The following is a 16,474-nucleotide window of genomic DNA, read 5'->3' on the forward strand; positions in this document are numbered from 1 at the left end:
CTCCCTACTATCTGTAGGGATTAACAATGCCCCCATTACAAAATCCATTGGGCCAAGGTCAGCCCAAGCAGCTGACTGAGGAGATGGGGATTCCCTGTAGTTTCCCTGGCAATGCAGGGGAGCTACAGGCACACCATCAGCCATCAATCCCGCTGCCTATTGGCCTGAGATGAACTGGTTGTCCAGCTCCAAAAGTTCTGCCAGGGTGCTAGCTGTCCTTCTGTGTCACAGAGAGCACGTGTCCATGGGGTCTGGGGTCTGATGGTGCTGCCACTGGGTCTGTTCAGCCCCTCTTTGCATCTTGTGTCCTCCTGACAGTGCCAAAGGGATGCTCTCTCAGTATATGTGCTTGTGGCTTTGCCATGGCCATCCATCTCTTTCCCTGGACTGAGACCATCCCTATCACAGGGATGTCTGCACATCCTGAGGGTTCTGACTTCCCCTGGTAGTAAGTGCTGCCTGGGGAGTACTCTCCTGGTGCCCCATAGTCCCGAGGGACCTCTATGAGAGATCCTTAAGGAAGCCAGATTTAAACCCTGGACAATTGTTTGTATGCATGGTCTCCTCCAGCCATGCTTGGGACTGTACAACACCTAAAATCCTGCTGGCATCCCTGAGCCTGACTGCACATACCTTAGCATCTCCCAGATTTTGGGGCCACATCAGTGTGTTTCTTGTGCTGCTTGTATTTTCTGTTATCATTGTGTGCTCTACTTACCAAGAATATGTTCCCTGGCCACACTGTATGTTATGCAGTAATCAGCCCTGTCCTTCACCCACTGCAGGTCTGGCAGCACATTTTTAATCCCCACATGTTTACCTTTAGGATGTCCCTGTTGCTGAAGCAGCTTTTTTCATCCCTGGGCAGAGGGCAGAAAAGATGCTGTTCAACCAGCACAGTCATCATTCTGCTACTGCATCAAATCCCCATGGGCCAAAATTAGGTGTGAGACTTTGCAGAAAACATGTGATTTGCTTCAAATTACTGAGTTTAGAAACTAAAACCAAGCAACAAGAATAAACAGTGAACACTGGATTCCCCATATATGTCCCTATGCCTGAGCCTCAGAGAGAATTTTCTCAAGGTCTTCTCTACTGAGAAACAGGAATATTTTCCTCAATTGGCATGGGTCCGGTAATGAGAATTTTAGGGAATTGACCATGCAAAAGAGAGTGGTGTTTGTCAGCAGGAAGACCCACTGGAAATGGCCTACTGAGATGGCAATGCCAGGGTACATTAATTTATCTCAGAGGCTTACCTTGCCCCATGGCACCGGTGAAGGGCAAAGGTGGTCTTCCATCAAAACTGGCTTGGGCAATTGTTCCCCTCAAGACCCCCTGCCACAGTCTGGGGAAGTTCCTGGGAAGGGTGGAGAAACTTTACTGACTGCTGGCTTGGTGGGCACTTTAACAGCCCTTGCAGGCTGCTGCTCTCCCACCACACACAAGCTGGAGACCAAGAAAGCGTGCAAGGGAAAGCTCTTGGAGCATAGTAACACAGCCAAAAATAGAAGCTGTCATTGACACCCGTGTTTGTCAGCTTCATGCTGGGCTGCTGAGGACGTGCTTGCTTTTGGCAAGTTGTCCAGGAAGAGCTGCCATCCATCTGGGATGCTGAGCACTGACACAGGCTAAATAAGGAGGGGTACTTTGAAAGCAGCACATCATTAATGAGGGTGTGAAATGCCCTTGTCTGACTACGATCTGAGAGCACAGTGCCAGGGGCAACGCCACCCGGGCCCCTCCATGTGTGCTGCTGATCATAAATCCATGGCGCTGTGGTACTCACAGTGGGGGATCCTTCAGCACAGAGCTCTCTGGGGACCCCCGCTCCAGTGTGGCAGCAGCCTGCCGTGCTGTGCCCACACCAAGCAGTACCCCAATCCTCCTGGGAGCAGGGAAACCCCCTGAAACCCCATCCCAGACTAAAACCATCCCGTGAAAAGCACGCCCCGGCCTAAAAGCATCCCATTGAAAAACCTGGCCCGGCCCCAAATCATTCCATGAAAAGCACATCCCAGTCCCAAAGCATCTCATGAAAAGCCCATCCCGACCCGAAAGCATCCCGGCACAGCCCTGCCAGCTCCAAACCCCGATCCATCCCAGTCCCGGGGGCACCCCCATTCCCACGCAGCCCCGGACACCCGCAGCAGGTCCAGCCCCGCCGCCCCAGAGCTGCCCTTCCCGGGCCGAACTACATCTCCCATCGGGGAGCGCCGGCCCGTGGGCCGGTCCGGGGCGGGAGCCGGGGCGGGGCGGGCAGCGCCCAACCCCGGAACCGCGCTCAGCCCCGAGCCCGGAGCCCCCGGACCGGCAGACCCGGCCATGGCCCGGCGGTGCCGGTGAGTGAGCGGCTCCCGGGGCTGCGCTCGGGGCGGGGGGCACAAGCGCGGCTCGGGGGGTGCGGGCGGAGGTGGGCGAGGGGTCCCCCGAGCGCAGACCCCGGGCTGCGGCATCGGCGATGGCTCGGGAAGGCCCGCGGGGAGCGGGGTGCAGGTGCTGAGCTTTGCCCGGACCGGGGGAGCGAGCCCTGCGTAGCTCGCCGTGCCGGGACCGCGCGGGCTCCGTGATGGGTGGGAGCCAGAGAAGGTGAGCGGAGCCGGGAGACGCGTCCCCGGCACCACTTACAAAGTGTAGCTTCAACTTTTGCCGCTTGATAAGATGTTGGCAGTGAAAACTTTGCAGATGGGTATAGGCAGCTCATTGTGCTCTATGCTGGGTTGGGTTTGGAGTGGGTTTTGGGACAGCTCCACTGTCACTGGCCATGGCAAGGAGCAGCCAAAGCTGTCAGAAAGCACAAAAGCTTCTTCTCCTTTTCCTCCCTTACCACCTTGGGATACTCTTGATGTCCAAGGGGCAAATGCCTGGCAAGCAGACACCTACATCCCAGTGGAGAGTGACGCTTGTGGGGTTGTGTCTGCGTGGCTGGATCTGCACATGGAAGAGCTGCGAGGGAGCACTTAAAGAGATTGGTGACTGTGTTTGGGCCAAGGCTGTCCAGCGTCACCAACTGTTGGATGCGGATGCAAATTCCGGGGCTTGCATAAACAGCCCATCATCGTCAGCCATCCACAGCTCTCTGGCGCTGCCAGTGCCTGGAGTTTGATGGTGGCTCGATGGCTGGAAAATCGGCAGGGCTGTGCCAGAGGGATGTACTTAGGTTTCCATTTCTCCCCCATATCGTGTTGTAGCGATTGGATGTTGGGTGGGCTCAGGTTTCAGCCTGCATCAGCATCCGAAACGCTGAGTGCTCCCAAAGGGCTGAGTCAGCTCTTTGAAGAAAGAATCTGTGTGACCAAATGGGGCACTAAGTCCCACTTGTGGGGTGGGAGGACAGAGATGAGCAGTGAGATTGACATGCATTTTGGGGAGAGGCTGTTGGAGTGATGGTGTGGTAGATGGCACACGTCTGGTACCAGCCAGAGATGGGCTGGGGGCAACAGAGAGTGGCAAAGACACCAAAATCTTTGTGGCAGTGTATCTCACATGGCAAAAGTGGCAAATGAAATAAGCTAATAGCACCAGTATTTGGTGTTCTGCTTTTGCCACTGTTGGACACAAGATCTGATGGCCCTGCAGGTGCCGAGGAGCTGATTGCTGGGCTCAGGGTTACTCCATAGGCCACAATTTCAGAGCCAGGCTCCCTCCCTCCAGCTCCCCCAGAGCCTGTGGGACTTCTCCAAAGTGGACAAGGACATGTTCTTAAAGGGAGAGCCCTGGAGCTTTCTCTCTCTCGTGCCCAATGTTCTTTGATACAAGTGGGCCAGAAGGACTAATTTTATTTTAAAGTCTCCACAAATTTTTGTGGCTCAGATAAATTCAGGCTCCCTGATGTGCCTCCAGGCAGGGAAAAGCAAAAGCCTCTGGTCATGATTTAGTCATGAGACAAAATCACCATGAGCTGTGTGCAGGGTTAAAGTGAAAACCCATCCTCTTAAACTTCATCTTGGTAATTAGCACGGGGTGAAGAACAAAGAAAGAGGATTTTGTAAAGGGGGAATTGTCAGGGGTGTTAAATATTAAGTTGTCTGCTGCCAGAATTGGATCCCAGTGACTGCTTTGTATTCATGGTTGAACACTGGATGAGGTGACTAAATGGGTTTGGAGCATCACTTGACACTGAAACTTTAAAGGACAAAACTGGGCTGCGAAGTCACGATTCCTGTAATAAAGGTGAATGTATTAAAGGCTGGGCAGGGCTGATGCCACAGCTTCAACTCCTCTTGCAGACAGAGCGAGGTGCTGGCAGCCTGTCTGCACTTTGCAGATGAGCTCTTTATTCATTCACATGGCCACCTTGGATTTGGGGTTTATCCTCCAAGTGCCCAGTGCTGTTTAATCCTATCTTACAAACCAGCCAGTAGCAGTGGGCCACAGCTTGTTTCTTTTCACAAATCAGCCTCATTACTCTCCTCTGGATCATGACTCTGCTTAAAATCGCAAGATTTGGGGGAGAGAGCAAAAACCACCCCAAACCCTCTATTGGATTTGGGTTTTTTTTCGTTTTGCTTTCTGACTGTGGCGCTCCTGCGAGTGCAGGGAGGGGATGCGCCTTTGCCGGCCCTTCCCGCTCACCTGGCAGGGAGGTGAGATGCCAGCCTGGTCCCGGCGCTCCGGGAGCCGGAGCTGGTGGAAGCAGCGCCCGTGTGCGGCCGCCCCTCCCGGCCGGGCTCCGCTCGCCTTGGCACACCCCGGCCGGAGGGTTGGCTGGTCACGCATCCGTCACGGAGCTGAGAAAACACGGCGGTGACGGTGACGTGCTGGTCCCCTCCTCCTGCCCGCGGGCACCCGCTGCTCCCGGAGCGCCCGGCTCCGAGCACCGGAACGCCCCGCGCCATGGAGAGGATGGAGCTGCCGGGGACGCGGAGAGGTAGCGCTGCTCCTTTCTTATGTGCTTAAAAAGACATCTGTGGTGGAGCCAGGCGGCAGGCGGGGATCCCCAGGAAGCCATGGCCAGGTAAGCACTGGGGCACCGTGCCCCGGAGGGATGAGGTGCCTCCTGCATGGGCCTGGCTGTGTCCAGCAGCTGAGTCAGGGGGGGAATTTGCAGCAGCCCTTGACAGCAAGGGTCTGTCACTTTGCAGGAGGTGCAGAGAGTCCCCCCAACACCGCATGTGCAGGAGCCCCTCAGGCCAGGCAGTGTGTTGTCCATCCCTGCTCTGCCCACAGCAAGGACAGTGAAGGTGAGGGGTCCTCTGGGGCACTGTGTTCTCCTGGCTGTCCCTGCAAAGGCAGAGCTGCTGCCCTGGCTCATGGGCTGGGTGTCTGTGTCACACACATGCCCCCCGAGGTAGCTTGAGTACTGGATTAAGGGGGAATCAGTGCCTCTGATCCATGTGGAATCGGGGTGTGTGAGGAGCAGCCCTGTGCCCTGTGCCAGTGTTGTCACCAAGGTGCCCCACTCGTCCCACCTGCTCCCATCAGCACCAAGCAGGAGGAGCAGTGATTTCACCCAATTTGACTCCAAAAAGCCCTCCAGAGAACTCTAGTGCTCTGCTGCAGAGCCCTCCAAGGGAAATTAAACCCCCAGGACGGGCTTGTTTGTCCCCTGTGTCGGGTGTGCAAAGTCCCTTTGTCAGGGCAGGTTCCCTGCCGGCAGTTCCAGACGGGGCACGTGGAGGCTCTTTTTGCTCCCACAGCTTTTTTGCAGAGAAGGCGTTTCTCCCTTAACTCGCTGTCCTCATTCCCTGCACTTGTGTGGGGTTGGAGATGCCTCCTGGTAAAATCTGCAGTGTTTCTGTACTATTTCCTGAGCTCAACTCTTGCCAAGATGTTTGGGGAGGAGGCGGCAGCACCTTGCAGTGGAAGAGGGAGGGTTTCCTGGCATCCCAGCGTGGGAAGTGGGTGTGTGTCCCCAGCAGGAGCTTGGCCCCTAGCATGGTTCAGACCTGACCCTGCCAGGGCAATAGAGACCAGTTGTATGTTATTGACCCTCTTTAAATGAATGTCCTAATTGCAAAGTGGCTGGGGTTAGTGGTGCTGTGGGTCTCGCAGCCCGCGGTTAGCAGTGGTGTTGGTAAAAATAGAAGCGGTCAAAAAATGGATTTTTATTTTTACTCCATAAAGTGTGTCCTGCTCAGATGTTTTGCTTTCATCTCGAGTTGAGGCAAGGCGACTCACTGCTTCCACAGAACACAGAGAAAAAGCTTTGTTTTGGGTCAGCTGGGAAGCTGCGGCGCAGCAAGCTACAAACATGCTGTTTGACTTTGACACTCTCCCTTCTCGCTTTCTTTTTTTTGTTTGGTTTTTTTTTGAGGAGTTAAAGGTCGCCACAATGTCATCTTGGAGCAAAATAACAAGTTAGCATTACACAAAAAGAAAAAATATTTGTTGAAACAGGCAGTGCATGAGCAGGCACCTCTGCAGGCTGCAGCTTGTGAGTGAGAGGCAGAAGGCATCTCCAGGGATCCTGGGAGACATAGCTCTCACCTGGGACGGAGCAAATCTCCCACTGGAGGATGTACACTCTGTTAACAAGGCAAAAAAAACACAGGGCAGAGACCAAGATTGTTTTTGGAGACCTCCTGGGCCCATCACTGTGCTGAGTGATGCCTGCAAACACTGTTCTCAGCATCTTTGTTGAAATGGTGTCCAAGTGGGCAGTGTCCATCAGCAGCCACGGGGTTTGACCCTGGCCCAGCCACAGCAGTCAGTGCAGAATTAAATCCACCAGCTCAATCATCCAGCTTCCACATCTCTCTGAGGCAAGTCGGTGTCCAAGGGACTCAAGAGGCTGCAAAACCTTTCTTAAAAATCACTATTTCTCTACTGACAGTGGCAGTGATGGCTCCCTCATGTGTGCCATGAGCTCCAGTCCATGGGAGGGGGGAGGGAAAGAAAGAAACAGCCAAAAATAGAGCAGCTTCGAAGAAGTTCATAAATAATAAACCAGCTTCCTGAAAGGGAGATAAAAATCCAGAAACTCCTTGAAGTCCTCGGAGCTGCTGTCAATTTTAGATGGAGCCACAGCAGCAGTATCAGATATTTCTTGGGCTTAAAACCCTGAATGAGAATTGGCAAAGAAAACACTATTTTACCCTCTTTTTTTGTAAAGAAGATGTGAAAACTTCAAAAAAATATATTTTCCAAAATAATTTGCAAGTCCTGCTTGGTGGAGGATGCATTTTATTTTTTCCCACCTTGAGCTCTGCAGTCCCTAGATAAGGCACGAGTGAGACACAGGCGTGCCTCCAGAGTCACAGGTATTTGTTTCCATCTCTCTCTCTCTCTCTGGCATCCCCAAACCTGCTAATGTTGAGGGTGAGGCCTTGTTTGGGCTCAGCATACCTGTCTGTATTTCCAGAAGCATCCTGCTGCTTTGTGGCTTCACTCAGCTTTGCTAGTTTTGGCCCAGTCCTTCTGCTTCACCTTAAAGCCAAGGAAGAATTGAGGCAGGGATGAAGGTTTATCCCAAACACAGCCTCATTCCACCATCACCTCCTCCCTACCTTTATTGCCCAATTTTGGCTGGGCTCAGCTGGCCTTGCATCACAAATACTGTGTGGGTGAGAGCCCCATTGCCCTCGTGGGAGGCAGGATCCAGCACTGGGTGACACAGTTGGAGTGGCTGGAGCTGTCCCCATCCCGTGACTGAGCTCCCTGCTGGCAAGTGAGGGCTCTGTGGGAGTTGGCTGTGGGACAAGTTGTTTAACTAAACCTATCGCCTGTTCAGGCTAATCACTTCCTAATGCCTCTATAATCCCATTTAAAGCAACTGGCTGTCTAGAAAGTTACTGGCTCCCCGGGGAAGGTTAGAATGACCCATCTGGCCACACAAAAAGTTCCCCTAACTGCAAGGTCGTGTCCAATATGTGCTTCAAGATGGATATAAACACAGAATGTTTTGTTGAGTGTGTGCACAGATGCTGCTGTGGGTTTACACGTAGCCATCACTGTAGTGGAGCAACAAAGCTTAGGTGGCATTCAGGACCTCTTTCTGCTTTACTTTTCCTTTCTTGGGGAGAAAGATCTGTTGAGGCACAGGATCCACTTTTTCTGGATTGCCATGCCTGTGGCAGGGAGATGATTTTGTAATTAATTTTGGATCTTTTTCTTCCTTTTTGTTAAGGAAAAAACCAACCTTATTAGAGGGATTCTCTGCAACTGGTTTCATTTGTGCCCCAAAAGAGTTTTTTCCCCTCTGGTTTGCCCACAGCCAGCAGGTTTACAGCCCCAGAACTTGGGGAGGAGGTGGCTGTGTTTGCTGGCACCAGGCAGATACCAGGCAGCTGCTCTCCAGCTTTGCAGCTCCTCTCCCTCCCCTGCTCCTCCTGCAGCTGTGTTTGTTTCTCGCTCTCCCATGTCCTTACTTTACTTTTCCCCCCTGGATCCCGGCGTTATGCTTGGCGGAGCCCAGCCAGGCCCTGGCCAAGGAAAAGCCATTAGGCTCTTGGCACAGCCCACTTCCCGGGGGCCGGGCAGGGGGGAGTGGGATGGAGCTGAAACACTGGAGCTGGAGCCTTGCTGGATGGAGGGAGGGCCCTCTGGGCCCACTGCTCACTTCCTACAAGGTTAGTTTTTCTTCCAGAAAAGCTGGAAGTTCTTTTCCACCCAGATCTGCTGTAAAGCTCTGAGCACATGGCAGGAGCCAGCCATTCTGTGCTACTTACTGCATCCCCTACGTGCCCCCCAAAACCAGACATGAGCCACTTGTACCCCAACCCCATTTGGCTCTCTGTGAGCTGTGGAGAAGCAGGGATTGCCTCACCTTCAGTGCAAAGCATCACCCAAGTGAAGCAGTTGGGACACGCTTGGGATAAGAAAGGGATGTTGCTGCAGATGAATTAAATCTGCCAGGGAGGCAATATGATTAAAATTAGGATTGGCTGCATGGAATTCATTACGTGGTGTCTTTTATAGCTCTCAGTTATGCCTTTCTCTTAAAGACGCTCTCAGTGGGCTCCTGATTTGGCTCCTGTTCAGCCTCCTACTGCCACTCAGTCTCCACTCTTGACTCACTGAAGGTGTTCCCAACAACAAAAAGCCATTAAATATGGGAATGATTTGGTCCTTGTTGCCCTAGGGTTGTTCCCCATGTCGGGCTCAGGCTGTTCCCTGCATGTGTTGTCTTGCCCAGAGTAATTGGAGATGATGCCTGGTACTTGGAACACAGCTCCTGGCAAGTCACAGATGGGCAGAGGAGGCCGGGGGGAGCAAGTGCATGACACGCTGTCCCTTGATTCAGAGGTTCTCTCAGACTAATTATATCCTCTCCTTTTTCAGAGATGGGTGTTCTGGGACGTGGTGGAGGTGGGAGCTCTCCTAACAATCCGGTGTCTTCTCCTGGTAACCCCAGGCGTTCTTCCTTCCCACTCTGCTGAAGAAAGCTCTAGGGAAAGCGCAGCACCATGTACACCTTCCTGCCAGAGAACTTCACGCCAGTGAAGCAGAAGCCCTCCAAGGAGCTGAGGCCGATGCTGGGTGCCATCCTGCTGGGCCTCATCCTGTTCATTGCAGCGGTGGTGGCCTGGTGCTACTACACGGTGTCCCTGAGGAAGGCGGAGCGGCTCAAGACGGAGCTGATGGACCTGCGGGCGGACGGCTTTGTCATCCGCAACCAGCACGGCGAGGTGGTGTTCCGGCTGGCCTTCCGCTCGGGCAGCCTGGACCTGGAGTCGTGCTCCAAGGAGGGCGAGATCCTGAGCTGCTCGCGCTCGAGCCGGGGCCCGCTCAACTTCTTCATCCAGACGGTGAAGCCCAAGGACACGGTGATGTGCTACCGCGTGCGCTGGGAGGAGCTGGCGGCCGGCCCGGCCGTGGAGCACACCATGTTCTGGGAGGACGCCCACTGGTACGGGGGCTCGGAGATGAGCATCCAGCACTGGCCCATCCGCCTGGCCGGCTACCAGGAGCCCGTGCCCTACGTGACCAGCGATGTCTACTCCTTCCGCGACAGCTTTGGCGGCATCCTCGAGCGCTACTGGCTCTCCTCCAAGGCGGCGGCCATCAAGATCAACGACTCCGTGCCCTTCCACCTGGGCTTCAACGCCACCGAGCGCGCCCTCTTCTTCCAGGCCCGCTACAAGGACTCGCCCTACAAGCCCCCACCAGGCCAGCAGCCCTTCCCCGAGCTCAGCTACCGCGTCTGCGTGGGCTCCGACATCACCTCCATCCACAAGTACATGGTGCGCAGGTACTTCAACAAGCCCTCCAAGATCCCTGCTGAGAACGCCTTCCGGTACCCCATATGGTCCACATGGGCCCTCTACAAGAATGATATCGACCAGGATAAACTCTTGCGGTTTGCTGAAAAGATCAAGAAGTACCATTTTAACTGCAGCCACATAGAAATTGATGACATGTACACCCAGGCCTATGGAGATTTTGACTTTGACCCTGTCAAGTTCCCCAACGTAACAGAGATGTTTGCAAAGCTGAGAGAAGATGGCTTTAAGGTCACTCTGTGGACTCATCCTTTCATAAACTACAATTCCTCCAATTTTGGTGTGGGGATTGAGCGTCAGCTGTTCATCAAGGAGCCCTCGGGGCGGCTGCCGGCCATGGTGGAGTGGTGGAACGGCATCGGGGCCATCCTGGACTTCACCAACCCAGCAGCCCGTGACTGGTTCCAGAGCCACCTGCGCCAGCTGCGGCACAAGTACGGCATCTCGTCCTTCAAGTTTGACGCGGGCGAGACCAGCTACCTGCCCAAGCAGTTCAGCACCTTCCGCCCGCTGTCTGACCCCAGCATCTGGTCCCGGCGCTACACGGAGATGGCCATCCCCTTCTACGAGCTGGCCGAGGTGCGCGTGGGCTACCAGTCACAGAACATCTCCTGCTTCTTCCGCATCATTGACCGCGACTCTGTCTGGGGCTACGAGCTTGGCCTCAAGTCCCTCATCCCCACTGTCCTCACCATCAGCATGCTGGGCTACCCCTTCATATCTGCAGACATGATAGGAGGCAATTTCTTCCCCAATAAAACTAATGGGGCAGTGGAGATCCCCAACCGGGAGCTGTACGTGCGCTGGCTGGAGCTGTCGGCCTTCATGCCCTCCATGCAGTTCTCCATCCCACCCTGGCTCTATGACAAGGAGGTGGTGGAGATCGCCCAGAAGTTCACGCAGCTCCATGAGTCCCTGGTGGCCCCGCTGCTGCTGGAGCTGGCAGGGGAGGTCACCGACACGGGCGACCCCATCATCCGTCCCATCTGGTGGATCTCGCCCCGCGACGAGGCCACTCACCGCATCGACTCCCAGTTCCTCATTGGGGACACCCTGATGGTGGCTCCTGTGCTGGAGATGGGCAAGCAGGAGCGCGATGTCTACCTGCCAGCGGGCAAGTGGCGCAGCTACAAGGGGGAGCTGTTTGAGAAGACCCCAGTGCTGCTCACCGACTATCCTGTTGATCTGGACGAAGTTGCCTATTTCCTCTGGGTTTCCTAACAGGCTTTTTAATCAGCTTTGGAATAACCATGCCTTACCTAGGACTTTCTAACAAATAATAACTCTAATTGCACATTTCATTTGAGACTGGGTTGGAGGAAGGGAACTAAATCAACTTCACTGTTCTTGGGGATAATTTTTTTTTTTTTATTTGGGGATTGGTCTTCATTTTTTAAATTTGGGTCCTGTGGTAGGCTCTGATTGGATTACAGTAGGCAGCAATTTATCTGTATAGGTCAGAAAGGAGTTGTCAGTTTGTCTGCAGACACATGGTAAACCCAGTACCTTTTCAATTCTCAAGGATTTCAAGTGTTGGAAGTCGCTTAGTGCCAGTGGGGAGCATTCCTAGTCTTGTGGGAGCACCTGGCACTGGGTATGGGGGTGTGTGCTGTGGGAGGATTGCTACAGCACAGCCTGCCATAAGTGTTTTAATATGGAAAATATATTCAAATGGATATTTTTAAGATCATAAAGCAAATAGAGTTACATATATATAAATATATATATACACACCTATTTTTTCCCCTTTTTGCCTGGCATGGTGCTGGACTAACAGTTGCCCCATGCTCCCGCTTTCCTGGGTGCCAGGCAGGCCAGGTCACTCAAGTGATGTCCATGTGTTTTAACTGAATGGGTCGCTTATTTCCTGCTGGGACAGCTGCATCCCACCTGCTCACCCATTTGACTTCCTCTACAAGGCTCTTGCCCGTGTGTTTTGCCCGGGGCATCAACATTGCCTTTCCTGGAGCAGCACCGCCTCTACCAGCATGTCCCATTTTTTAAAGCACTTATGACCCCACTTGGTTACATGATTATCCCGCTGATTCCATCCTTTTTGGTTTTTAAGGACAGATGAGGTTTGTTGCTGGCAGAAGGGCTGCCTGGAGCAAAGCTGTCCCCAGACACTGCGTGGGAGCAGCTGGTTCCCACAAGCAGCACGTGTCGTGGACTGACAGCACCGTTTGCCGATAGCCTGTGGGTGGAAAACACCAGCTCTGCTAACTGATGGGTCCGTGCCAGCGCCTGTTCTCACTGCACCCACGGAAATGTTCTCATCTAACGCAGAGTTAATCTAATACCCATCTCAGGTCGCCGTTAGAGGTGATGATTTTGTTGAGGCTTTTCCTCAGTCAGCCCTCGTCTCTCCCTGGGAGAGTCCTGGGGAGCTTTCTCAGGCAGTGTTGGTGTTGCTGGAGGTGGGATTGCTGTCAGAGGCTCCTGGAGTGCATGTGGGATGATGTCATCCTGTACCCCAAGTCCCCAGCATCTGCATCTTCAGCAGATTTCCCATTTGGTTTTGTATGGGAAAACGCATTTACAGAGACCCGAGGCAGGGCCAACAGGTTTGAAGTCTTCCCAATGGCAAGAATTCCCAGCTCTGTCTCAGTTGGAACATGTGTCAACCCCTGAATTTTTAATGAGCTTCTGCAGAATTGAATTGTGATGGCTGGGAAGGTTGGGCACCTTGCCCAGGCTACAGCCAGCCAGGGACAGCTCAGCATCTGTGGGGCTTCTCCTGGAATTGTGTCTGGGCTGGGCATGGGTCTGGCAGGAGTCGGCCATGCAGGGAGATGGTGCATGTTTTGGGTAGGGTTGGGTATCATGAGGATCTTTCTCAAAGCCCATCTCCAGCCACAGAGCTTTTCAGGAGGCAGAAAAGGAGATGCACTAAGCTTGAGGGTTGTGATGGGGTGCAGGAGGAGAAATTTTGGTGTTAGGGGTAAAATCTGAAGTGCTTTTGTAGCTAGGAAGTGAGGAAGTCTGGTTTCATGGACTCCCTGAAGACCTGAATCTCCTCTGTATAATTTAATCCCAAGGTGAGATGTAGGGGATCCTTACAGGTCCCTGGCCAGCTGGAGCACAAGCGTTTCCTGAAGCTTGTTTGTTTCTCAGGCTTTTAATTCTGAAGGACTCAAGTTTCTTCTCTGCCACTGGTGCAGAAAATGGTGATGTTACAAGTTACAGACACCCTCTGGCAAGGAATTAATCCTGGAACCTCAGTGTCACTCATCAGGGCACTGGCAGGACTTGGCCCTGGCTTGCAGGTGAGGAGATGAGTCTGGCCAAAGCCTTTAAGAATGGCCAAGTGTGGAGGGAGCTTCTGCAGCCCTAGCAATGCATGAAGACCAAGCTTTGAGGGGCTACAGCTCTTCCCTTTCAACCTTTGCTCATTAAATAAATACTTGTCATCCCTTGGCAAGGGAGTCATTATGATGCCTTAATAGACTACCTAGAACAGAGGCTAGACAGTATTAAAGGAATAGTTATTTATTAGAAAGGCCTTCAAAGGATACACTTTGGGCAGTACAAGGGCCTGTCTGTGGCTCCAGCCAAGATGGACGACAGGTCACGAGTTTTCACACTTTTATAAGTTTTGATCCATTTCCATATTGGGGTTAATTGTCCCATTACAGCTTCAGGTTGTGAAGTCCCATCCTCCCAGTTTGTTCTCCTCAATTCGCTGTTTATACTTTTTGGGCCTGAAGCTGCAATGGTGTCCTTGGTTCTCAGGCTGGAAAAGGATTGTTTTGTCTGCCTAAACTGTGAGGAGGACTTGCTAACACTTTATATGGAGTTCAGAGTTATATACTAATGCAGTACAGAATCTGGAAAATATGAAAGATAAAACTTAAGGCGTCAGTTAGGTGGAGGAAATGTTGCACAGCTCAGCTGCCAGTGCAGAATTGGGATTCTTGGCACAGGACTTCATGGGAAGGATCCTGGCATGACCATGAGACACTGTCTTCTCTTTCCCTGGTTCTGTGCCACTCACCGTGTGCATCACTCATGAGGGATGAGGCTGTGTGAAGAGAAACACAGCATCTCTGTTAGTATCCTCCTACTGTTAAAATGATGGTTGCAGCCAGATTGAGTGCCTTCAATCTCCTTGCAGTGGTTTCAGGCACTGTCAGGAAGGTCATGGAGGAAATTCTCCATTAGACACACTGTCTTCTTTCCCCTCCCCTGAAAAAGAAAGGATTTTATTAACAAAGTTATCATTTTCTTTTATTTAACTATATCAATGAATGGGTAAGATTACAGAATATCCTTATTTTTCTAAATGCTGTAATTAGGGCACAAGTGGACATGGCTGTTCAGTGGTCCAGCAAGGAAAAAGGTAAAGCTGCTGAGAGGACTATGAGCTGATGTTGGGGACAGCCTCAGCAGTGCTGCCTTAAGCTGTCTCACAGGCTTCTAGATGGCCTTTCCAACTTTTTTACCAAAACCACTATTTCTAACACTATGCTGTAGCATTTGAGGATCTTTCGGACCTTGCAGACCAGAAGCTCTGCATGGATACCTTGGGAACTGCTGCTAGGGGTATTCCTCTTATTTATGCCATGGGTCACAGGCCAAAGCTGGGTTTAGCTTGTCTCAGCCAAGAAAAAGCCCCAGGCAAGGTTTGGGAGTTGGATTCAGCCTTTTCACACATGATGCTTATGTGATTGAATTTTGAAGCTTGCACTGTTGTGAATCAGGTTTTCTGGATGCTTGTGTTTGTACATGCTGTCCTCTGTCAGACTGTAATGCTGGTGGGTCTGTTTTTAACCACTTTTCTAACTGCTAATTGGTATGAACTGTAACATGAATCACCTTGATTGAGATAAAATTTTGGAAAACAAAAAGAAGTTTAACTATGTCTATCTGTACCAAGTTGGTGGGTCGGCTGGTTCAGGGAGATCTGGGGCTTTTCTTACCCTAGTCTTCACTGAAATCAGGGTGAAGATTGTTGTTTTATTTAAAGCTTGCAGCTTTTATGTATATTTTAAAAGAAAAAATTGGCAGTAACCTCACTCTTGTGTCTGCAGCGGTGGCAGACAATCCCACTGGATTGAGGATTGTCCTCCCTTAGGTCCTGGCAGCAGAGACTAGCTGTGCCTTAGGGCTGGCCATGTCCAGGTGGACCCCAATGTTGTGTCAGCCCCCAGGAGTGGGGACCACACCCACCTTTAGGGTCGTGGCCCTATTTCTACTGACATTCACCCCAAAAAAGATTTATCAACACTGAGTCTGGGGATTTGCTGGTCCATGCTGCTCTCAAAGGACACACACCAAGACTGTAGGGGATGAGCAAGAAGAGCCTCTTCTTAGCTTCCCTTTGGCTCTCCAGAAGGTCCTTCTCACTGTTCCCACTGTCCCCATGGTTCCCTTTTCCAGATGGCATTGACAGCAAGTACGTGGATGGAGTAGATGTTTGTGGCTATGGGAGGACCAGGAATGGAGCATGTGAGACTCATTTAGGAGCCTGCCTTGCCCCACATCAGCCCCTTTGCCCCAAACAGTGTTTTCCTTCCCTTTCCATTGTCACCACACAAACCATAGCTGCCTTATGCCATTGGGCATCACTAGCAGTGGCCAACCCATACAGCATGGCTTGAGGGTTGAGAGAGACTTCACTCCTTTTGCAATAAAAGACATTTTCCCAATGCTTTTCCTTTGACTTCTTCCTTGGGTATAAGTGCCATCCATACACTTGGCTGATGATCACATGGGGGATGAAGCTGGAGCTGCTGAAGACCTTTGGGCAAGTTGACAACTTAGGGCCCTCACAGCCTTGCAGGAGATCCTCAGTGATACAGAGGTCCTCCTAGAATTGGTGCTTTGGGTTTGAGTTTGGTTTACATCCTCACAAAACCTGGTGCAGTGTGTAGACAGCGTGTCTGAGGCTCACCATGGACATGGGGGCAGTGAGTGGGATCAGCTCCATGCTGGGTCTCAGCTACATGGCAGTGCTTGAAAACACATCCACAGCTGTGCACTGCACAGGGAGGAGTGTTAATGGCAAAATCCAAACCCCAGAGGAGCTACAGCAGAAGCCCAATTTGTTGCAAACTGGATTTCAAGGAGGTGCCTATGGGTGATAGCAGAGCAGTGGCTGCTGGCCCAGGAGACCCGAGCTGTGAGCGTGTCCACGCCTGCCTGAAATCACAGCTTTGATTAAAAGTAAGAAAAAGCCAACAGGCAGGCAGAGCCCGAGGCTGGGGGTGACTGTGGTGAAAGGACAAACTGACAGCAGCAGAGCTCCTTTGGGCACATGGCCAGGCTGGTAGCCTCAGGAAAAAGCACAGCCTCCTCAATCCAGGCAGGAG

General features: G+C 52.3%; 1 protein-coding gene across 2 annotated transcripts; it reads left to right on the forward strand.

Moving 5' to 3' along the window:
* The first annotated feature begins 2,242 nt into the window (after nt 1–2,242).
* On the forward strand, nt 2,243–15,178 carry MYORG (myogenesis regulating glycosidase). 2 transcript variants are annotated; one of them, XM_071425707.1, is made up of 2 exons: nt 2,243–2,342; nt 9,223–15,178. In XM_071425707.1, the coding sequence occupies exon 2, from the start codon at nt 9,348–9,350 to the stop codon at nt 11,382–11,384; it is 2,037 nt and encodes a 678-aa protein (XP_071281808.1). In that variant the 5' UTR covers nt 2,243–2,342; nt 9,223–9,347; the 3' UTR covers nt 11,385–15,178. The 2 variants fall into 2 exon arrangements, with proteins under 2 accessions (XP_071281808.1, XP_071281809.1); XM_071425708.1 differs by lacking the exon at nt 2,243–2,342 and adding an exon at nt 4,647–4,957.
* Nucleotides 15,179–16,474: the final 1,296 nt, after the last annotated feature.

Source organism: Agelaius tricolor, unplaced genomic scaffold (genome assembly GCF_023055355.1).
Source record: "Agelaius tricolor isolate 1412-34295 unplaced genomic scaffold, bAgeTri1.0.p SCAF_4, whole genome shotgun sequence".
In the NCBI taxonomy this organism is placed as follows: Eukaryota; Metazoa; Chordata; class Aves; order Passeriformes; family Icteridae; genus Agelaius; species Agelaius tricolor.